Here is a 24,154-nt window from a genome sequence, read left to right on the forward strand (position 1 = left end):
TATAGGGGAGGGGGAAATAGTCCCAATAAGTTTTGTGATCTAAAGCAGACACAAGGAGACATCAGAAGGGGGGAAATGGAGGTACTGGGACAGCACAGGATAGACACCTAATAAAATAATCAGGCCAATGGCCTAACCCTGTGTGTTATTAGAAGATGTGGTGGTGACCACTGGCTTGGATACTTTTAAAAGGCAATTGGACAAATTCATGGTGGAGGAGGGTGGTCTTTCAAAAGCTAATAGTTGTGATAACTAGATGGAAGCTGCAGGTTCAGATGCAGCATGCCTCCAGATACCAAAGCAAAGAGAGGAGGAACGATGAGGGAGCTCTTGCCTTTATGGGCTTCCCAGAAGCATCTTTCTGGCCACAACTGGAAATGAAATGCTGGACAAGACACAGTGACCCTTGGATCTAATCCAGCAGGGCTTTCCTTTTGAAGAAGGTTTTGAAAGAAATTTGGTATTGGCGGCAGTTTCCATCATTTGTCAGAACTTGAATAGACTGTAACATGAGCTATGGAACATTAATCTCAAGGTGGCAAGCCGCCTTTTGTCAGTGTGCTACTGTTGTTCCCTGAAAATACTTTGGAACAGGCAGGTGGGGGTGACAAATTTCTAGGAATGTATTCATGCCTTCCTGAACAAAGCACCTTTTCAGTGTTTGATGCTATGAACTTTCCCTTCCTTTTTTTCTATGCAAGAATTTTACCAGTTTGTTCGGCCGCAGCACAAAAAGCAGTTTGACGAAGCTTGCTGTTCCCTGACGGGACTGGGCTGTGGCTACAAACCTGAGCACAGCCTGAAGCTGGAGGAGAGGCTGCGGCTGGCCAAGAACCCAGGTGAGAACTGCCTTACTTTTGAGGAGTTGGCAGCCCTCTGAGACTTCCTGCCTCTCTGTATGTTCTCAGTCAGGATCAGGGAGGGATTCTTGTCTTTAGAATGCTTGCATCATTGCTCTGTCATCCCAAGTTGCTGCCCACTTGATCATTAAGTCCTTAAAGATCCCAGTGACTGAAGGGAAGAGCTGGGGTCGAGGAATAACTTTTAAGCCACATTCTCTGAGCAGCCTTGGCCGTTACCTCCCTTGCTGCTAGAGTAGCCTAACAGCTGAAGGGGCAAATCTGTTCTTATTTGATGACCCAGAGCCAGGTCTTCATAAGTTCACTCTCATAGCCATACATACTGGAGTTGCCAGTTGGAATGCTGTTCAGTTAGGATTGCAAGAAGTTGCCTAGTTCACCTAGCTCAGTGTTCCCTGCACTGACTGCCAGCAGCTCTCTGGGGTTTCAGGAATTGAACCCGGAACCTTTTGCAAGCAAAGCATGTGCTCTGACAACAAGCTAATTCAAATTCAAAAACCCTTTATTAGGCATAGCAAACCACACATTATCAAACAGACACCGTATACAAATTGTGCAAAATACGAGCTCAGCATAACAAGGTTTGTCCCAGTCGGATCTTTAACTCCAGAGGAAATCAATTTGCATAAATAATACAATACAACACCACATCACCAATCAATTAAGAACCACTAAATCTCTTTATAATGGCCCAGTCTTTCTACATGGACAGCACTCAAAAATTCACCCACTATTAAAGTAATTTGATCATTCCTGTCCAAAAGCAGGACCGTTGGTATCATAGAATTCAGCCTATTGAGTTGTAAGGCCTCGAATAATTGTCTTCTGGCATAAATGCCAAAATCACAAGAAAAGAAAATATGCTCCAAAGTATCAGGTTCCTGTTTACTACATTTGCAGAGACGCTCTGATTCTGGGAGAGCTAAATATCTTCCTTTCACTATCATTGAGGGAAACATATTAAACTGCCAACAAGCTATGGCAGCTTCTTTGGAAGAAGTGCTAAAGACCCTCAGTGCCCGTGCCGTTGCTAGAAGGAGCTTATGCCTGCATGGTTAGTGGATATAACATAGGAACAACCTGGCAGCACCGTCCTCCTTGAGTCCTAACCATTTTGTGGAAGCTATCAATCAGGGACAGGTAACCTGTGATCCTCTAGATCTTGTTGGATTTCCAACTCCTAGCCAGCGTAGCCAGTAGTTTAGCTCCTTCCTATAAGTCCTAGCCAAGGACTTCTTAGTAATAACCCTGGGGTGCACCCTACATATTCCATTTAGGGGCTGTATTCAGTTATTCCTAACCTGGTAGGACCTTGCATTGCATCATGGGTTTCTTAACTCTGTGAGAGTTTCTTCCTTAACAAAGGACAGGTTTCTAGAGCAGCAAACACGGAAATCATCTCTCTCCACTTTCTCTGCGCCATGCATAACTTTAAAAACCTTGATTATATCCTCCTTTGCTCGCCTTTTTTTCAAAACTAAAAATCCCCAGATGTTGTAACCTGGCCTTTTAAGGGAGTTGCTCCAGCTTGCAAGAGGAAGAAAACCACCCCGTGTCAATTTGACTTCAAATGTTTCCCTAAAAGTAATTAAAATATTATATAAACCCATGGTCCCACTGGTTTCCTACCTGGACCCTGAACTGAACTTTCCAATCTCTTAACTAAAGCTCCATTTGGCTCATTAGACCAAAGTTCCATTGAATTTCCCTCTTAGAATATCATTCTCCACCCAGAACTATCCTCTGCTGGGTGGATAGCACACTTGGTTAGACTAGAGCCTGGTGCTGATAACACCAAGGTTGCAGGTTCGATCAGGGTCAGCTGCACATTCCTGCATTGCAGGGGCTTGGATTACATGATCCTCAGGGTCTCTTCCAACTTCATGATTTACGGTATTTTGGATGTGTGCAAAATACCATAAATCAGTGACTAATATATGATATGTCAGTGACTAAGATGCTCTTGTGTTTCATTCCCTAATCTAGCTTTTCTGTGGTGAATTCAGTCTTTCATAGACCTCAAGACCTCTCCTTTGCACTGATAGGAAATACTCCCACAAAAAATCTGTTGCATACTCAATATTATACTGATATTATCTTGGCTCTGCCAGACCATTTCAGCATACTAGTTCTGTTTTTTGTTCTCTAAATAAGTATGTCTTGCTCAGACCTAATTGAGGAGGCTTACTGCAACCATGACCAATTACCATTTTGGGGCACTGCTACCTCAGCAGCCTTGTGGTGCTGAAAAGTACCTCAAAGTTCATCTAGTTCCAGTTCCCTTCAGTGCAGGAATCTCAACTAAAGCATCCATGACAGATGACCATCCAACTTCGCCTAAAATCCTCCAATGAAGAAGAGTCCACCACCTTCCAAGGGAATCCATTCCACTGTTGAACAACTCTTACCATCAGAAAGTTCTTCCTGATGTTTCACTGAAATCTTTCTTGTAACTTGAAGCCATGGGTTCAGGTCCTGCCCTCTGGAGCAAGCAAGAACAATTGAAGATGGCTATCAAATCTCCTCTTTTCCAGGCCAAACATACACAGCTCCCTCAACCCAGTCTGATAGTCTTGCCTTGCCACTGGAAAACTACTCTTCAGATAGGCACCAATTGTACTTCTTATTGTACACCACTTTGGTATTGTTTTAATGAGATACGGTATATATGGCACACAACTATGTGGTATATTTTAAATAAAAATGGTCAGAATTGGCCTCTCTTAGGAAGAAGTTGTTATTCTGTTCATTCTTCCTATTGTTTGGGAAAAGGATTTTCCTGTCATTTTAGGATTAAGAATAAGGATACATTGCAATGATTTCGTTGGACTTCCTTTCTTTTGTTCTTAACGTACTCTCAAGACTTCCCACCTTCATTCAAGCAATTTTTGTATCTCGTTCTCTTTGATATTAGAGAAGAAATGTGATGAGAAAACCACCTTTTCGGATGGTTCAACTGGGCAGCTGAACACTGAGCAGCATTTGAATAAAGGAGGTTCCCACCTAACTTTTGGGTCGGACGGTGCAGGTATGCTTCCGGTAAAGAAATGCATAAAGTATGTTAATGGCAGGAGCAATAAAACTTGATTTTACTTCCTGTATGTCAATGAAAGTAAAGAAAGAAAAGTGGTCCCTTGAGTCAAACCTTCACACGTTCATTGGGCTGATATTAAGATCACGAGATTGCACACAAACTCCCCCCCCCATCGAACAACCCTATGTTTTTAATTTTATAATTGTAATGGTTTTTTTTATTTAGTTGTATTTTAATGGCTTCTAACACAATCTTGAGGTGTTTGGGGTTTGTTGAGAAAGGCAGCAAATAAATCAGGGATGGGGAACTTGTGGTCCTCCAGATATTGTAGTTCAGCAACTCCCAGCATCCCTGACCACTGGCCATGTTGGCAGGTTGGATGAGAATTTGATTCCCACAACTTCTGGAGAACCAGAGGCTCACTAACCCCAATATCAGGGTTAAGATTAAATAAATCTGTGAGTCACTTTTGACTCATTGAGTTAGTTTTGACTCACACATGATTTGCGTACCCTGTACATGTTAAATTTCTTTTTTGTTACCATTTTCCAGCATTGCACATCCATCACTAAGGAGGAAACTTTTCCTATGGCTTACATCAGTGTGTATTAAGGGATGTTGGGCAGTATGCAAATAAATTGCTGTGCTAGCAAAGCAGGATCCCAGCTCCTCCAAAAAGGGGGAAAACCCCAAAAACCCTAACAAGGAACATTCTTAATTTTGCCTCATCTGTTTCAGACGGCTACATTTAGGATTCTGTCCTTATGTGCCTTACCTTGTGCTTTTTAACAGGAGGAAACAGTGCCTGTGTGACTGCTGAGCCCTCCAAAAAAATGCCCAGCTCCCTAAAGGAGAGCCGTAACCAAATAATCCGATCAGCCTACCTGAGCGACCTCAAACTGGCTCTGGACCAAAGCAGCTTCAGCAGTTTCTTTTCAGCCCTGTCAGCATACAAGAAGACTGATGACTATGATGCCATGGTGTCTGTGGTTGCAGCCCTCACCACAGAGAAGCCAGAACATTTCCATCTGCTACAAAGCAAGTACCTGCCTGATTGTTTCTCAGAGTGTCTTGCTGCCCGCAGAACTCTGCTCTTCCCACCCACATGTTGCTAAGCCCGTTCCTCAGTGTGGTGGGGCAGTGAGTTCAGTTGCCATCGCTAACAAGCTGTGCAACAGCCGTGGCTGAACTTCTTTATGGCACATCCGTATCAGATACGGATGGGGAAGAAATTTGCATTTTGATCCGAATTTATTTCATTTGAAAAGGTTTGCGGATTGAAACACATCTAGGCTTTGAAATTCACCTTTCCAACCAGAAGCATGCTGGAAAATACATAGGTTAAGGGCAATAGTTCATATACAGCAAAGGCGCCTACTTTGATATCAGCAGGCAGGGAGTTCCAAAGTGTGGGTGCTGCCACACTAAATAATCGAGTTCTTACAAATGCAGGTATTGATTTGGATAGACAACAGTTCCGCTAATAAGCTCATCAACCTCCAAGGAGGTTAAAGATTAAGTGCCGTGCAGAAGAGGCACTCTGTCTTTTCATCTCACTAGATTACTTTAGAAGCACCTTTACACTCAGACAACAGGCCAGCTCTGGATCTTGTACAGTCATCCTTGGCACTAGGCATATTTAACCAGAAAACTGCAAGGCTCCGGACTTGTCATAGTTGACCTCTGTAGGTCTAAGACAATCATGCAGTATTCCATACTGGTTCCCAAGAGGATTTCCCCAGCATGTGTTTTTCAGAGGGCAGACAAGAATGCAAACATTTTTGCTGCTCTTTGTGTGAATATGACATTCAAAGAGTCTTTCTGACTAGTAAAATGATTCCGCCGCAGTAGCTAGAAACCAGAACAGGCTGGATTTCGTGACCAGCCAAGAGGGGTTTTTTGTTGTTGTTGGTCTTGATCATTTTGAAGTGTTTTCCCCATTCCCCTGGAATTCTCTGGCTTATAACAAGCTGGCTCCAACTGTGTGCGCACGTCATTATTTGTTTATGTTCACAGGGTTCTCCATGTTTGTGCGCCCCCATCACAAAAAACAGTTCAGACAGATGTGTAAAGAGCTGACTGGAATGAGTTGCCCTGAGGAGAGTGAGGAGGCTCTGTTACCAGCACAGGAGGAGGGCTCCCTTGGCTTGAGGGACTCAAACTGCACGGTGGAAGAGAGTAAAACTCAGGATAAAGCTGCCAGCCCAATCCCAGGTTTGAGTTGCTTATTTCAGTACAGTTTCCCCTCCTCCCCAAAGAAGTCTGCTCCAGGTTTTCTTCTTTCCATCCACCGAGAAGGGAAATAAAAAGAAGCTGTAGCCTTCTCCTGTTCAATGAATCAGAGGAAGATTATCACAAGTTTAAGGATAAGATACAGCAGCCTGGTTTTTTTGGCAGTGAAATTTGCTGCTTAATAGGAAAAATGCGGCACCCCCAACCCTGGCAAAACAAGCAAAAATGAGGCAACAAATGTAGCCTCTTTGTTTGCTCACCAGATAAAATTAAGTTACAGGTAGGTAGCCGTGTTGGTCTGCCGCAGTCTAAACAAGCAAACAAAAAAATTCCTTCCAGTAGCACCTTAGAGACCAACTAAGTTTGTTATTGGTATGAGCTTTCGGGTTCATGCACACTTCTTCAGATAAACTTGTTCAGGTGTGTATCTGAAGAAGTGAGCATGCACACGAAAGCTCATGCCAATAACAAACGTAGTTGGTCTCTAAAGTGCTACTGGAAGGATTTTTTTATTTTTTTCTTTAGATAAAATTAAATATTGCTCATCAGTACCTCTTTTGTGTTTACTCAGACAACTAAGGAAGAATGAATTAAGGATTAGCTGTAGCCACAAATCTCACCCAGATTTTTGGGTTGTGAGTATACTATTATAAAACAGCCAGAGCAGGCTGACGAAGGCTGAAAGTGTCTGAAGCTGGCAGTTCACACTGCACCTGATGTGTTACATATTTTTGTTGACTAATGGTGCAGGGCATTACTGCCATAATGGATAACTTACTTTCAATGACACATCTAGGTCGAAGTGTTCTTATCTACTGTCTCTCCCCCCCCCCCAATACTGGTAGTTTCCTGATTACTCATCCAGAGAAAACAGATGCTTTGGTGTTGCCCCACCTACCAGAAGGAGGCAGAGCAGTTTGTAAGTTTGACTCCTCCGTAAAGATGTTTTCATCTCCCCAGACCAGTCCTATTGCTCTCTTCTTTCACACTACAATATGATAACAGTTACAACAGCTACCTAAAGGCAGTTCACAGCCCCAGATCAGTCCTGTCTCATGGTACGAAACAGGTTCTGTGGTGGAACCTTTTCCTTTTCTTGGAAGCATATGGTGGGCATTCTATCCTACATCTTCAGGTAGTATCAGTGTAAATAATTATAATTTTGCTTATACAGTGGTACCTTGGTTTAAGAACAGCTTAGTTTAGGAACAGCATGGATTAGGAACCCTGCAAACCTGAAAGTAGGTGTTTTGGTTTGTGAACTTTGCCTTGGAATAAGAACATGTTCCACTTCCTGTTGAGCGTGTTCCATTTGTAAATTGAGTCCCCCGCTGCTATGGGAAAGCACGCCTTGGTTTAAGAACGCTTTGGTTTAAGAACAGACTTCTGGACGGATTAAGTTTGCAAACCATGGTACCACTGTAGTTGCTAAAACACTGGTTTTAGTTTGTTCTTTGAACTGTGCCCTGGGTTTAGTCGTGTTGGCTTTTGTCTTCAAGGAGAAACATGTTCCTGCTCTTCGTATTAGCATTTGTGTCCTCCTGTGTGTCTCCCAGCAGTGGTTATCCCATTGGACAGCCGAGATAGTTTCCATCCCAAATCCAAAACTGAAGCCCAGTTAAACTGGACCTATATAATTTTTTCATCTGAATTAAACTAGAGTTGATTGGCCATCCCTCTCTTGAGTGTCCAGGAAAGGAATGTTGGCCATCAGCCCTGTAGTTATTTAAATTGTGGCGCCAGTACCACGTGTCCTAATCCTGGAGGATCCGTGGTATAAATAAGCAATAAATAAATGGAAGAAAAAACTGCTCATACATAATTGTGTGTGCTTTTTAAGATGTAACTGTATGATCTCCTCTGCAGGTTCCTCCAAGAACGAGATGCTAGAGAAGATCCTAAGTAATGCCACCCCTATAAGTAATCTGGAATCACAGAACTCCAAGGGAGGTCCAAGCAGTGTCCGCACGCCCATGGATTCTGACAGTGTGCCCATCTCACCATTAAGGGGTATGTAAATATTGGTTCAAGGGACGCGGGTGGCGCTGTGGGTTCAACCACAGAGCCTAGGACTTGCCGATCAGAAGGTCGGCGGTTCGAATCCCCGCGATAGGGTGAGCTCCCGTTGCTTGGTCCCAGCTCCTGCCCACCTAGCAGTTCGAAAGACGTCAAATTGCAAGTAGATAAATAGGTACCGCTCCAGCGGGAAGGTAAACGGCGTTTCCGTGCACTGCTCTGGTTCGCCAGAAGTGGCTTAGTCATGCTGGCCACATGACCCGGAAGCTGTACACTGGCTCCTTCGGCCAATAAAGCGAGATGAGCGCCGCAACCACAGAGTCAGTCACGACTGGACCTAATGGTCAGGGGTCCCTTTACCTTTACCTTAAATATTGGATCAGGTAGAAGCCCTTCTTCCTTCAAAAGAAAGGATACCTCAACTGCATCAGAAATACATTGTGAATGCAGTAGCTCAATGACAGGGCATATGCTCTCCATGCACCAGATCCCAGTTTCAGTGTGCTGCACCATCAGCTAAAGGACCTCAAATTTTAAGGGTGGGAAATATTTGGTTACCTAAAGCCTTGGAGAATGTATGAGTCAAGAGTAGACAGTAACAAATTGGATGGGTTAATGGCCTCATTAAGTAAATAGGAGCTTTACATATTCAGTTGTCTAAAGGCGTTCCAACCTTGCCACTAGCTGCTGTTGCCAAAATTTGAGAAGAAGACAATTCCATTAGTTAGTTTCTATCTGTGTTCATTCTGGCTTCTTCCCAGAAGAGGCTAGAGGTCAGAGTGTGTTTTCCTTCATCTCTGCAGTCCTCGGGGAGCTTTAATATCAAACAGCAATAAATCTGACAGCTTCTGTTGTACGTATTTTATCTGTGCAAAAAAGGCCATTACTGTGTCGGGGGGCATTACTTCAGCTGCCAAAAGGAATCCGTCTCTTAACAGTCACACTCTTTTTCAATTTCCCAGAAGGGTTCCAGTGTGGAAAATGCAAATCTGAGCATAGTGTGCCTTTTAAATGCCAGCTGTGCGACTTCACTTGTTGCAAATTGTGCTGGGAGAGTCTCCTAAAGGTCGGTTTTGCTTGTCAAAGTTTTGCTTTCTCCTTTCCTCAAAACAACATTGTCTGATTGGTTTCCCTGTTCACTGGTAGAGCAGCTACTTCATAATATTGTAATGGAGCCATTTTCCCAGTCATAGCTGGCAGGGTTAGTGCCAGATTGGCAGTGTGTCTGCACCGCCAGCACCACAGCCTTGTCCCTCCTGCTAAGCCGTAGTAACAGTGTGATAGGAGGTCAGGTAAGCAGCTGCATCCTGCCCTGCTCACCACTACTGGCCATTACTTACTTTCCCTGCCTCCCGAGATGTGTGACTTGCACATTTTAAAATCTGTTTTCAACTGTGGAGTTGCTACAGTTTTCCTCTGCCAGAAAAAAATGGGTTGTTCTTGTGGTCCATTGCAGCCACAGTGGCACAGACAGGCATGCACAGAGCTTTCAGAAGGTACCACTAGCACCTGGTCATTCAGCTTGATTCAGGGAGTGTGCATTGCAGAGAAGGACAATATGTGGTTTTCCATGTTCGTTCTTTGGAGCACATGAGTCAGTCATCTGGTTACGCATTGAAATGGTATGGGTCGCAAGGTTTAATCTCTTGATCAGTTTAAATTGTATGAAATTACAGTTGAAAAATGTTCCCTGTTAAGTATATGCAAATGCAATTCTTCTCTGAGCTATCACTGTTCCGGTTAAGCTGATTAGTGAGAGAAGATAGGATGACTGAGGGAGCAGCAAGTACAGGGAGTTACTGTTAGAATTCCTGCTCCATGATTGCAGTCATGGCATTGTTGTCTATCACATGACGGTGTATTTTTGACTCCACAGAGTGGAAGTGACGGAGACAGGATGTCTGTGTTACTGTGTTCCATGAAGTGGGACTATTGTCCTTTGTTCTTTCTCTTTGCTGCGGGATGCTAGAGAGAGGGGGAGCCATGTTGCAGTGTTCCATGTGTGTTTATATGTAAATAAAGTAGATTAGCCAACATGCTGAGTTGCTGAGGTCTGTCACGCAAGTTGCGAAGACTCTGCGGATCTCTAAGTGTGCCGATGTCTGTTGGCATCAGTTGCTGTGATGTTCGGGCAGAAGAAAGCTTTTGAAGCTCCCAAACAAATGACCAGGAGAGAGAGAACATGCCAGTCGGGTATGTGTCTCTACCAGGGTCCTACTCGAGTGTAGGCTGAGCTCCTGACAGTTACCCCCCCCCCCATTTAATCATGGAATTGCAACAGTTCCAGAGAAAGAAAACCACCAGAGTTGGCAGTGATCCTTTATGCTTATTTGAAACAGCTTGTTGAGTAGGGGCTCCTGCCAACCTTCCACCCCGCTTCCCATTACATCTCGCCCCAAACCCTCATCCCCTTACACAGCTTTTACATCCAATCCCCATCCCCTTCTATCTGCCACCTCCACCCCATTGCCAATCCCCATCCTTGCACAGCTCTTTACAAACTCCCTGAAAGTTCACCCCAAACTCCTCCATGTGACACAGCTCACCCAAAACTTCCCTGTCCCTCAAGAGTGTGAAGCCAACCCCCTTTCTTACAGGAGTAATGCGCCAGGCATGATTGCAGTGTACTCTGGGTCTTGAACCAAGCAGCCCTGGCAGCCAAAACTTAGCTCTTCTTGTCTCACCAAGGCATGTAGGTCATCAGGAAGTATCAAGCCAGCTCTCTGCCCCTTTTGGGCACCAACAGGGCAGTAAGAGAAAGCATCTAATCATCACAGTGAAATGAGGCCTATTTAGGTTACCAAATACAGTGAGCAGCATGTGGAATTATGCCTTCAGAAAGTTCTCCCTGACAAGTGACCTGTGAGTTGGGTCCTTGAAGCATTCATCTTTTTCCATGAAGTGCCAACAAAATAACATGCATGGTCAAGCAGCATGGCCAGTTTGCAAAAATCAGCTAATGTTTCCCCTGATGGGAAAGAACCTGACTCAGACATTATCAGGGGGGTGTGGGAGGCAATGCCAGTGAAAACTGAGGTCAGCAACTGTTATCCAGAACCGTGGTGAGTTCACTTCTTTAACACCTTTGGAACGGTTTTGCTTCCTCCTTTCCTAGACTGGGATTGCATAAACGAAGCAGGAACTTAGAACTGAGCTCTAAAATCCAGAGTTGGGCAATGCCTTTTATTAGAACTAACCAAAATGGCACAAACGTGTGGCAGCCTTTTGAGTTCGACCAAAAACAAAGTGAAGGGGAAACGTGTGTGAACTTTATATTTTTATTACAATAATAAATCATTAAATAACCTGTCAGATGAATTAATGCTTCAGTAATAAATCCATAAGACACCCAAGTCTGGTGTCTGTCCCAAACCTTAAATAAAATATGCAGGTTCATGAGATAAAGGAAGAGCAGAAGATACTTAGAAATCAAACTGTTCACTAAAGTTTGATTATCTCCCTCAGTTGGGCCAAGCATTCTGCAAAATTTGCATTGCTTCTCTATTGTGGCTTATTGGTCTATGAGGTTCATTAAAAGAGTTTTTTTCACCCTGTGGTAACCTTCAGTTGGAGAAGCCATTCTGCAATTCTTGGCTTTAAGGAAGCAAGTTTTTAGATTTGGCTTTTAAGTAAATGACTGACCCTTGTGTGCTTTGCTTTATTTAAGAAACTAGGTGCTGCTGCCCCTACCTGTTCTGCTCACCAACCCTGCTCCCCTCCTACCTGACCAAACACCCCTCCCTTTACCCCTGACCTATCCTCTATCGCCAAACCCCTTTAAAGAAGGGGGGTGCTTTAGAGAGTCATTTGCAAAACTGCTCTCTGAAGTGCCTCCCTCACCTGTTAAATGTCTCTCGGGACGCATGTAACAGGGATGATGAGCAAACTGCTCTCTGAAGCATCTCTCCCCCTTCCCATTAAACCCTCCTTCCCCAGTCATACATCCTTACCAAATCTTGGAAGCAAAATGAGTGATATAATTTGGGTTAATCATGTGTGAGTCAGATGCCACAGATTGAGCATCAAAAGCTTACTTCTTGTTGTTCTTGGCCCTTTGTATGAGTTCTTGGCAGAATGGCAGAAGTCAAACATCTTGATTGTTCTTAGTGGAGTTGCTCATGTTGGGCAGTGTTCATTTTTTCCTGTTTTCTGCTTCACCCCCACCTCACCCCTCAGGTTGCCAAGAAGTGCCCGGAATGCAAAGTTGATACCAAGACGAGACATTTATCTATGAATTATTGGCCAGATCCCCAGTGAGAGAGGTATACACTGAGGCAAAAATATCCCAGGACCATGGAAAGAAAGCAAAGTGTACATTTGTTTTAAGCAAGCTGCTCTTTGTTCTCTGGACTGATGTTGCCACCTCACGCCGCCACCCTCTTGCTGAAGTTCCTCCACCAGAAGAGATTTTCAACACGCAGCAGAAGTTTGGAGAATCAGCATGATCTTCACGATGACAAATGGCAGCGGAAGGTGAAAGGACAGAGTGATCTTTCGGATTACAGTTCCCCTGATACTCTCAAACATTCTAACACTTTTGCAGCTGTTGGGCTCTTAGAATGACGTTTTTACACAAAAGCATGAAATCATTTTTCTTATAAGAGTCTCTTCAGTGAGGCAAGATAATTATGGCTTGTCTCCCTGTGGACAGTTTGTGACTTCCATGCCTGCTTTGTAAATGCAATCACTTTGTAGGTGCTAAAAAAAGTCTTTGAGGTGTTGGCAGGCCTTGTGATCTATTGGCCAGCTGCCTACCAAAAGAGTTCAGAGAAACTGACCAAATGAAAACCTCAAATTGAGGTGGATTATCTGCTCATTAGAAGGCTGTGCGTATTGATAGTCAGCTGTCAATTTTGATAGTTGATAGTCAGTGTAATTAAGTCCCAATTAAATAGAAAGCCTCTGAATTTCGCTACTTGTGCCTCGTGTCGGAAACTTCTGTTGATAAGAAGGGATTCTTCTCTACTCTGCTTTCTGATGCTTCAGAAGGATTTTTGCAACAACCAATTGGTTCTGTTGCAATAAATAGAAAATAAATGGAATAATTTTTAAGTACATTAAGTGCTTTTATATTTTTATAAACTGCAAGGATTTTTGTGAATTGAGAAATTGCATCAGTTTTCAAAAGTGGGAAATAGTACATGTTAAACTATGTCAATAAATAAAAAGCGCATTCGCTGTGTGGCTTCAATATCAGCAGCATTCCAAACATTGTGGACAGCATTCAGTGATGGCCACCCACTTGCACAATGGACATCCGCTTGTACAATCAGACTGCTGGTTTCTCTTTTCCCCACTCCAGCCCTCCACATAAGAAAATTAAGAGTTTTTTGCTTATGGTGTGTCACTTGGCAATAAAGCATGTGGGTTAGTGGCTTCAGAGGTAAAGCTAAACAAATGTGGTTGCATTCACTTACTGAAAATAATGCAGGGTTTTGTGGGAGATCACTGCATACGGAGGAGAAAAAAATGTGTATGGAGCAACTGAACTAATCCAGAACGCAGCAGCCAGACTGGTGACTGGGGGCGGCCGCCGAGACCATATAACACTGGTCTTGAAAGACCTACATTGGCTCCCAGTACGTTTCCGAGCACAATTCAAAGTGTTGGTGCTGACCTTTAAAGCCCTAAACGGCCTCGGTCCAGTATACCTGAAGGAGCGTCTCCACCCCCGTCGTTCACCCCTGAGGTCCAGCACCAAGGGCCTTCTGGCGGTTCCCTCACTGCGAGAAGCCAAGTTACAGGGAACCAGGCAGAGGGCCTTCTTGGTGTTGGTGCCCTCCCTGTGGAACGCCCTCCCACCAGATGTCAAAGAGAACAGCTACCAGACTTTTAGAAGACATCTGAAGGCAGCCCTGTTTAGGGAAGCTGCCCAGAGTGGCTGGGGAAGCCCAGCCAGATGGACGGGGTATAAATTATAAAATTATTATTATTATTATTATTATTATTATTATTATTATTATTATTATTATTATTATTTAAGACTACTGAATACTAGGGAAACAGTTATTTGAGGAGGGTGAGCAGAGCCTTCCAAGGTCTTAGGCATCTCTTACACTAAAATTTAGGACTCCTGGGCATCTGTTTGGTGGGCAGGGGACCAGTGCTGGCAGTTAAGGCTACAATGAATGATAGTGGATGGGGAGCAACCTCTGATTCAAAGAAGTCTCTGTATGCAAATAACTGTCCTTAACCATGAGAAAGACTAGAACAATTGTCCCGTGCTTTCTGGCTACAGACCATCTCCTCCACCTGACCGAGAGCAGTTGGGTCAATTCTGTAGGGTGCTGCTTTGCAAGTGGTTTTCCTGTAGCGAAGTTGCTTAGAGAGGAGGAGCACCTTGCAGGACCAGTGCCTCCACTCAACAGATATTGCACTATCAGGCTCCTCCCTTCTGGGAACATGCAGCTAACGGTCAGGCAAGTCTTGGCCTTTTCATTGAGTTTTCCCACCTCTTGCCTGCTTTGTGTCCCACTCCTTGACAGTGTCAGATTGCGCTGGGCCACCCATCCCAACTCAGAGCAGTCCATAGAGGTCTCAACCTGACTCTGCTGACAACAGAATCTCTTTATAGGCCCGATTTGGCTCAGGCCCTAGCCAAATCCACTGAACAGTTCGAATAACTTACAGAACACAAATACGCCCTCCTAATTTTGACCCTCTAGGCTGTTCAATTGCTTTCAGGGAAATGGGTGAATTCTAAGAATTTTCAGGGTGTGGTCTTAACCTTCGCAAAGTAGTAGAGGCCTTTTCTTTGATGCCATTTTGCAACAAAGCAAAATAAATTGCTTCCAGGCAGCTGTTTGGTTGCCCTCAGCAGCCTGGCCAGATTCCTGGTGCAGAATGCCTAGCGGGAACTATGCTGCACCATGACATTGCCCTGTTCCTGGGTGCATTCTTGGGTGGTTTTAAATGGGAACTGGATTAAATCATGGAGGATAGGTCTAGCGGTGGCTATATTGTCCATGACAGCTAAATGGAACATCCACATTCAGGGACAATATACTTCCAGTAGAGACTGGTTCATTAGGGTAAAGGGGGCAGTGCCTAATCAACCTCAATCTGCCCTCAGCCAGCTCCCTGCTATGCCCAGTCCACTGGGTGGCATTGGCTGTCAGCTTCTTCCTCCATAGACTCAGCGTTACACTTGTGCAACTCACCAGCAGGGAGGATGGGAACGAAACCAGAATTTGTTGGCTCTGGCTCCATCTACTGTTGGTCTCTCTACACACTCCATGCCTCCCAGGCTCCACTGTGTATCTCTGAATACAAGCCGCCAAGGGCAAGCAAGCGGTCCTGAGAGATCTTCATTGGCTCCCAGTACGTTTCCGAGCACAATTCAAAGTGTTGGTGCTGACCTTTAAAGCCCTAAACGGCCTCAGTCCTGTATACCTGATGGAGCGTCTCCACCCCCATCATTCAGCCCGGACACTGAGGTCCAGCGCTGAGGGCCTTCTGGTGGTTCCCTTGCTGTGAGAAGCCAAGTTACAGGGAACCAGACAGAGGCCTTCTCGGTGGTGGCCCCCGCCCTGTGGAATGCCCTCCCACCAGATGTCAAAGAGAACAACAACTACCAGACTTTTAGAAGACATCTGAAGGCAGCCCTGTTTAGGGAAACTTTTAATGTTTAATAGACTATTGTATTTTAATATTCTGTTGGAAGCCACCCAGAGTGGCTGGGGAAATCCAGCCAGATGGGCGGGGTATAAATTTATTATTATTATTATTATTACTGGAGAAGACAACTCTCTTCATGCCCTGCTTGTGAGCTTTGCAGAATCACCTGGTTGTGGAAACAATTTTCTGAACCAAATGAACTGTTGATTTGCTGCCGCAGGGCTGCCTTATGTTCTTATAGACTTAAAGGGTGCAGTTGAGGGGTTTGCATGCTCCTTGACTATCACAAGCTGCCTGGCATCAGGGAGAAGCCCCAGGTTAGGACCAGTCTCCTCAACGTTCATTTTCCGTAAAGGCTGCATTCAGTAATGTGACCTGATGATCTACGTTCTGAAGTGAAGCAGCCCTGGAAAAGTTGTGCATAGTGCCTCTAAATGTGGGTCAGCTCTTAGAGAAGGTGAGAGCACAGAGAACAATGAAATACCTTTTAATATTTCTATTTAAATGAAAACCTTGTGAAAAATAGGTAAAGGTAAAGGAACCCCTGACCATTAGGTCCAGTCGTGGCCGACTCTGGGGTTGCAGCGCTCATCTCGCTTTATTGGTTGAGGGAGCCGGCGTACAGCTTCCAAGTCATGTGGCCAGCATGCCTAAGCCGCTTCTGGCGAACCAGAGCAGTGCACGGAAACACTTTACCTTCCCGCTGGAGTGGTACCTGTTTATCTACTTGCACTTGACGTGCTTTAGAACTGCTAGGTTGGCAGGAGCAGGGACCCAGCAACGGGAGCTCACCCAGTCGCAGGGATTCAAACCACCAACCTTCTGATCACCGACCTCTGGTTTAACCCACAGCGGCACCCGCATCCCATTTGTGAAAAATAATTGCACCCTAAAAAATATTTCTCGTCTATGCACAGAGTGTTCCTCAAATAGAATCCTCGCTTGCTTCATAGAGTAGCAGCCCAAGTTAAACAGAGTGGCAATATTTTTGGGTATGCCTATTGAGGGAGTGCAGAATCTGAGAACTGGCCCCAGAATTCCCTCCTACAGAGCACACTTCTCCAGTGATGTGGTTAGGTCAGCTTGGTCCAGAAAGCCTCTTAGAAATGAGTTTTATGTCTTATGCCTTTTTCAAATGATAAACAAGCCCCACATCTTCGGCCAACTGCAGAGATCAGAAGGACCATTCTATTGCAAAAAAAATAATGAAGATGTTGAGGGTTTAAAGCTGTTCGTGATATGCATGTATTAGCAATGGGTGTGTGTGTGTCATTTTGTTCGTATTTAAAGGCCAAACTGCCCAATTCTCACGTTCTGAAACACACCCATCCTTCACTATTCAAACTTCTTTGAATTTTGTGATGCAGTTCGGCAACCAAGTAATTGTGCAAGGATCCATATGGTGAGATATAAAGTGTGCATAAACATTTGTACGTTGGTGAAAATAATGTTGGATTAAGGGAAATTCCATTGCAAAAATGTGTATATTGGGCAAAATTGTAAATATTAGGAGAAATGTACACTACAGTGCTGACGAATTTTCAAAATGATGTTTAGAACTGAACTTTAGATTGGAAAAATGAACAATTCAGAAACCAAAACTGGCCTATTCATGCTTCCGTGGCACGCACGCAAACCTCCAAATACACATAGTCTAGTCTACTGAATGACTGACCCAAAGCAACTCTTCTATGAGGCAAGATTTTGGCGCTGAATAACTGGTAGTTTCTAGTAGTGTTTACTTTCCATATTCATGGGAGATAGCGCCAGTTTACGTAACGATAACTCACTCGCTAGCTAGCAGCTGCCCATTCCGTTGCGCTCAAGGCTGGAAGGATTCTTCTATGCACTCTTATTACAAACTTGATTTTCCAAAGCCTTATTTATTGCCACATCAGAGAAGTTCACCCACCAACTCAGGATTCATCGTCTGGTGGTTTTCATGTAGGGTATTTAACCACATGGCCACATGGGTTGCAAGTTCCATCCAACTATGATTTCATCTAGCCCTGTTTTTTATTATATGAGTTTTTATTTGCTGTTTATGTCTTATCTTGGAAGGCTGCCATATTGCCTCTTTTGCACAAGTTTCTTTGAATATATTTAGTCTCCTTGACTTAGAACACAGTGGTTCCCAAAGCGTGCAGTAGCGCCCTCGGGGGGGGGGGCTACCTGGGGGTGCTAGGGGGCAAATGGGCAACAGGGGGCATTGAAGTTGGGCCCCTCCAAGCACGATGGTCACTTAATTGTGATTGACGAGGTAGAGCCTAGAATGAAACATCTCCCTTGCTTCACATTTAAAGTTCCACTGCTCTTACAGCTTTCAAAACAATTTTCTTTGGTTACGGTTATTTATATTTAGGATTCTGAGTTGTCACAAGATAGTCAAGTTACAAGACACTTGGGGTAGTGGAAGAAGAACTAATTGAGCTACAAATTGACACTGAAGCCAAAGTTTAAGAAATGTTTCCCAGAGTTCTGGTGATAGAAGGAAATTCCTCTTCACTATCTTGTGCTATGTTGTTGTTTAGTCGTTTAGTTATGTCCGACTCTTCGTGACCCCATGGACCAGAGCACGCCAGGCACTCCTGTCTTCAACTGCCTCCCACAGTTTGGTCAAACTCATGCTGGTAGCTTCGAGAACACTGTCTAGCCATCTCGTCCTCTGTCGTCCCCTTCTCCTTGTGCCCTCCATCTTTCCCAACGTCAGGGTGTTTTCCAGGGAGTCTTCTCTTCTCATGAGGTGGCCAAAGTACTGGAGCCTCAGCTTCAGGATCTGTCCTTCCAGTGAGCCCTCAGGGCTGATTTCCTTCAGAATGGATAGGTTTGATCTTTTTGCAGTCCATGGGACTCTCAAGAGTCTCCTACAGCACCAGAATTCAAAAGCACCAATTCTTCGGCCATCAGCCTTCTTTATGGTCCAGCTCTCACTTCCATACATCACTACTGGGAAAACCATAGTTTTAACTATACGGACATTTGTTGGCAAGGTGATGTCTCTGCTTTGCTTTCTGCAGAGACATGTTGTGCTATAGACAGTAGTTAAGAAGCTCCATGTTACCTTTCCAACTGCATATTTGATGGGACATGGTTTTAGAGCCAACTTCTCTCCAACCTCTTTCCAGGAAATCAGCTCCAGATTACTAAATTCAAGCCTCATGCTAAGGGACTTTAAACCACATGTTGGAAAACTAGAATGTCATCAAGCCCATCCATAGCAATAATTTACTGAGCAATGGGTTACTAAATGTGGTATAGAAGACTCCTGTTATATGACTAACAGACTTTGAGAAGCTGGTATAACTGGTTAAGTTCATCACTTTTGTTGAATTATCAGCTAATTATTTTAAATTGAATTTTGAATAAATGCACATCATTTTGAAAACTAATTGTGTTATTATCTTCCTTAGTGGGTTGTGCAAACTGCTTTTCTCATTGCAGGTCTTTGTTCCTTTTTAGCTAGGAGGGTTTTGCAGTTGACCGAACCAGAAGGAGGAGGGTCTGTTACTGATTCTGCTCTCTCCATGTTGAGCGTGCCCATGTTGAGCTTTTCCTGCGGCTGATTTTAAGCCTGTCATGGTCATGTCTATCACACCAAACCGCCATCTTGGGATACAGAGAAACATCACAATTCCTCGGGGAAATGCCCCACCTGTTGGAGATAAACGCCATCAAACCAGTAGTTCGCTCAGAGAGCAAGTCAGGTCTGTTCAATTCTTTCCTTCATGCCACAAAAGAACAGTGACATCAGGGCCATTTTCAGCTTGAAAGTGGGTTAAACAAAGGGGTCACCAAGAAGCACTTCAAAATACAAGATTTTGAGATGGTGGGTAGAGAAAAGCTTTTCTCTCCCTCTCAACACCAGACCTCGACCTCCAATGAAGGTGAATGTTGGGAGAACCAGGACAGATAAAAAGAAAGGACTTCTTCAAGCAGCACATAGTTAAACCATGGAACTTGCTCCCACAAGAGGCAGTGATGGCCACTGTGACGTTTGCCCTCCTATGTGTGTGATGACATTCTAGGTTCATAGGGAAAGGGTTAACCAATTGTAAAATGACTAACCCATGGGAACCCGGGGGCAGAGTTAACTGTGTATAAGGTTTAAACACAGAGGTTTTTTATAGGTTTAAAGTTAGAGTTGTTGAAAAGACAGTGTGGAGTTAGACTAGAGAGGGAAGATCAGTCTGTGGGTTGGGCTAGTCTGGTGTGAGAGAGGGAGAGAATTTGTTAAGAGGAGTCAGTCAAACAGTTGAGACAATCAGTCAGAAGGTATTAGGAAGGTATAGACCAGTAAAGAAACTAAAGTTAAGATACTGACAGGAATATTATCTGAGAAACCATAAACAGGTCAATGTTTGTAAAATAAACTTGTTTTACCTGAGAGTAACTGGTTGTTGGCAGTGGGGAAGCGATCGCAGTGGTGGCACAGGGATCAATAGACCGTTAAACGTCCAGGGACCCTGTGTGATCACCACAGACACCAACTCGGATGGCTTCAAAAGAGGATGACAAAATTCATGGAGGAGACTGATGGCGGCTAGCTAGGATGGCTATGCTCTGCCCTCCACAGTTGGAGGCATCGATGCTTCAGAATGCCAGTTGAGAAGAGAGTGGTAATGTGCTTGAACTTTTCTTGCGGGTTTTCTGCAGGCATCTGGCTGACCACTGTGAGAACAGGACTAGATCCTGCTGGCTCTTCTTATGCTCTTACAGGAGACCCTAACGTCCATAATTGTGGCGCAAAGGAAAGTGGCCGTGGGCACATCTAGCTCTGTATAGCCCGGGCTGTCTTAAGTACTGTATTTTTCACTCTATAAGACGCACCAGACCACAAGACGCACCTAGTTTTTGGAGGAGGAAAATAAGAAAAAAAATATTCTGAATCTCAGAAGCCAGAACAACAAGAGGGATCGCTGCACAGTGAAAGCAGCAACCCCTCTTGCTGTTCTGGCTTCTGGGATAGCTGTGCAGCCTGCATTCGTTCCATAAGAGGCACACACATTTCCCCTTACTTTTTAGGAGGGAAAAAGTGAGTCTTATAGAGCAAAAATTACGGTATATCCGGCACCGTGGTGCAAAGATCCCTCTGGCACCCCCCCCCCCAGAGTTGCTGACCTTTTTTACAGTGCTGCCAGCAGCTTTGCGGGGCTGGAGGAGGCAGCAAGCGGATGGAGGGCTGCTCTTCTGGTGGGGAAGAGGCGGAAGCTCCAGGCGTGGCACTGCTTCAGCGAGGCGGGCGAGGGCGGCACCATGCCCAGCCTCCGCCTCTTCCCTGCGCCCGTGCTGAGGTGGCCACGGCAGACAGAGGCTCCTGGCGCGGCACTGCTTTGGCACGGCATGGCGGAGGCAGGCGAGGGCAGCAAGCTGATGCCGGCAGCCTCCGCCTCTTCCCTGGCACCCTCCAGAACTTGGTGCGCTGGTGCCCCACACCACTTGCCTCTATGGGCAAAGTGTCCCTGTGTATAGCTGAGCCATTGGTTTGTAGCTAACAATTCTGGGCCACCCTGGCTGACTCAGAGCCTCTACGTGCTTTCTGCTCATTGTGCAACAGAACAGTTAATAACCTGCTCATCTGATGCTGGCTCATTAAAATACCATACTTGTTTTTCGGAATTTAATCCCCCCCCCCCAGCTGTGTAATGGAAATAAACATGAGTGCAAAATACCTCCTGAGCTAGGGACAAGCTAAAATTGGGATTTTGCTCTATATAATACTGGAAATCTGTTTTAGAGTAATGTGTTTCTGACTGGCTTCCTCTTTGTGTTATCTTTCACAGAATCATAGAGTCATAGAGTGGTAGAGTTGGAAACACCCCAAGGGGCATCTAGTCCAACTCCCTGCAGTGCAGGAATTTCAACTAAAGCATCCAAAACAGATGGCCATCCAACCTCTGCTTAAAAACCTCCAAGGAAGGAGAGTCCACAACCTCCTGAAGTGCAGAGTTCACACAGATTGTATGGGCTACATGCCTGCATGTTGTCGTTTTTATATTTATTTATATCCTGCCTTTTCCCTGTACGTCCCTGTTTTAGGGGATTTTAAAAATAGTCTACATTCCTTAGTAAGAATGGACAAGAAAGAGAAAAAGTGGTGGGGTAGGTTTTGCAGGCTTCCCACCCTTGTTACTACTTATTCCTGCTTCCATTCTGGATCTTAAGTGTGCTCACATATGTAGCTTTAAGATCAGCCACAAACAGTTTGGTTGGTTCACTTGTTGTTAAAATAAAAAGCTGCTTATTGGACTCCAGCAATAATAACCACTTGTATCAAGAGATTAGCTAGCAAATTTGACCTGGAACAATGCGTGTGTGTCTGTGTGTAGAGAAACGTCTGGCTTTTGTGTGGCTGAATTATAAAAGGTAAAGGTAAAGGGCCCCTGGACGGTTAAGTCCAGTCAAAGGCGACTATGGGGTTGTGGCGCTCATCTTGCCTTCAGGCCGAGGGAACCGGCGTTTATCCACAGACAGCTTTCTGAGTCATGTGGCCAGCAGGACTAAACCGCTTCTGGTGCAATGGGACACCATGATGGAAGCCAGAGCGCATGGAAATACTGTTTACCTTTATTGCACTTTCCGCCAGAGAGGTACCTATTTATGTACTTGCACTTTGACGTGCTTCCAAACTGCCAGGTTGGCAGGAGCTGGGACAGCAACGGGAGCTCATTCCATCGCGGGGATTTGAACCGCCAACCTTCTGATCACCACCCCAAGAGGCTCAGTGGTTTAGACCACAGCGCCACCCACTTGACTGAGGTATACACTGTACCTGTTGCTCTGCCCACCTTTGCATCTGGAAGATTGCCCATGAGAGAATTTAAACTGCAAGTTGGAAAAAGTTCCTGACTCCTGGTGTGCACTGACTGCTGGAGATGCTAGAGATTGGTTTTAAAAAAAAAATATTTATTGAGGTTTTGAAAGATTACAAAAATAAAGGGGGGGGGGGACAAAAAACAGAAAAATAAAAACAATTAAAAAAAAGACAAATCAATCCTTCCATAACTTATCTTTCATTTGCTTGTTTCCTTGACCTCCTCACACCTCCCTTTTTTGTGTTCTAGTTCAATTAGCTATTTCAGCAAATCCTTTCCATCTTTGTTTTTATCCTAATAATTTATCTTAATATAATGTAACTTTACATTCTCACCAATTAACAATCTATTTTTACTTAATCCTTTATAACATTTCTGCTAAAACCATGTAACTTCATTCCAACATCCTTCTAACATTCCTTAATTTTACAATGTTTCTGTAAATAAACTTTAAATTTCTTCCAATCTTCTTCCACCCACTCTTCTCCCTGGTCTCGGATTCTGCCAGTCATTTCTGCCGGTTCCATGTAGTCCATCACTTTCATCTGCCATTCTTCTTGGGTGGGTAGGTATTGTGTCTTCCAATACTTTGCAATAAGATTTTGGAGATGCTAGAGATTGAACCCTGGGATCTTCTGTGGCAGGATACAGCCAATCGGAGACTTCTGAAGATGCGCAGGTGTGTTTTGTTGTAGTTGGTGAGCTGCGGCAGATAATGCCATCTTGTGCATGCACCAGCCCTTGGAAAGAACCAGGGTGGTCCAGCAGAAAGGAAAACTGGGCAGGATGTACTTGAGTACATCTTTAATATATCTCCAGGTGAGCAACAGAAAAGAAAAATAAACATTCCACAGGGCTCTTGACATTTGGGATTTTACATACCATGAAATCTAAACAAACAATATTCATTTAGTTATACTAAACCACAGAGCCTAGGGCTTGCCTGTCTGGCATGCCTGTTGATGGCTTTACCTGGAGAGCCTGGCCATTCTTTTGTGACGATAAATACTTAATTCCTGAGTCCAGGTCACGGGCTCACCCTATTCATGCACAGATAGGCCCTTAAGACAGGATTTGTGAGCAAAGAGACAATGGTTGAGGTTTTCCCATTTCCTTTGACCTTACAGAGAAACATTTGAGGTCAATTTGGGAGAGACAAAATGGTTCCAGGACTTTTTTCCTGTACTGTTTCAGACATGGGATTTATGTATTTATGTATGTGTTTGCCTGGTACATTTATTTTACATCTTAGACCTTATAATTCTCACAACAGAGATGAAATAAAATATTTCACAGGACTGGGCTGATGACACTAAAGGCTCAGGCTGACAGCTAATTTCCCAGCTAATGCAGAACAGCTAGGTTTGTAAAAAGTCCCTTGCTATCAGCATTCTCAGCCACTTGACTTCCTCATCATCACCACCAGAGTTATATATCAGCTCTTTCGAATGACAAAGCGGTTTTTTAAAGGAAGTTGCATACAAGGGCCTCTAAATCATAACGTCTCAGTCATGTATTCTAAACGGAACGCCTATGAAACCAGTTAGAATCATTCTGACATGTGTGGCCGCTTTCGAGACAGC

At 44.4% G+C, this 24,154-nt stretch overlaps 1 protein-coding gene and 1 long non-coding RNA gene across 6 annotated transcripts in view; one reads left to right on the forward strand and one right to left on the reverse strand.

The window, feature by feature from the left end:
- RTEL1 (regulator of telomere elongation helicase 1) overlaps positions 1–13,338 on the forward strand; it is a 75,225-nt gene extending 61,887 nt beyond the window's left edge. For 4 of the 5 annotated variants that reach the window (XM_081916645.1, XM_081916647.1, XM_081916646.1 and 1 more), the window contains 7 exons: positions 702–839; positions 3,775–3,888; positions 4,687–4,932; positions 5,911–6,108; positions 7,993–8,136; positions 9,105–9,208; positions 12,319–13,338. In XM_081916645.1, the coding sequence (XP_081772771.1) occupies positions 702–839; positions 3,775–3,888; positions 4,687–4,932; positions 5,911–6,108; positions 7,993–8,136; positions 9,105–9,208; positions 12,319–12,399 (1,025 nt within the window). In that variant the 3' untranslated portion in view covers positions 12,400–13,338. The remainder of the gene's footprint in view (positions 1–701; positions 840–3,774; positions 3,889–4,686; positions 4,933–5,910; positions 6,109–7,992; positions 8,137–9,104; positions 9,209–12,318) is intronic. The other variant, XM_081916648.1, reaches the window with a different exon arrangement.
- LOC309373242 overlaps positions 1–24,154 on the reverse strand; it is a 139,441-nt gene that overhangs the window by 65,533 nt on the left and 49,754 nt on the right. The window lies entirely within an intron of this gene.

Source organism: Podarcis melisellensis (assembly GCF_964234715.1).
Source record: "Podarcis melisellensis genome assembly, chromosome: 6".
NCBI classification, from domain to species: Eukaryota; Metazoa; Chordata; class Lepidosauria; order Squamata; family Lacertidae; genus Podarcis; species Podarcis melisellensis.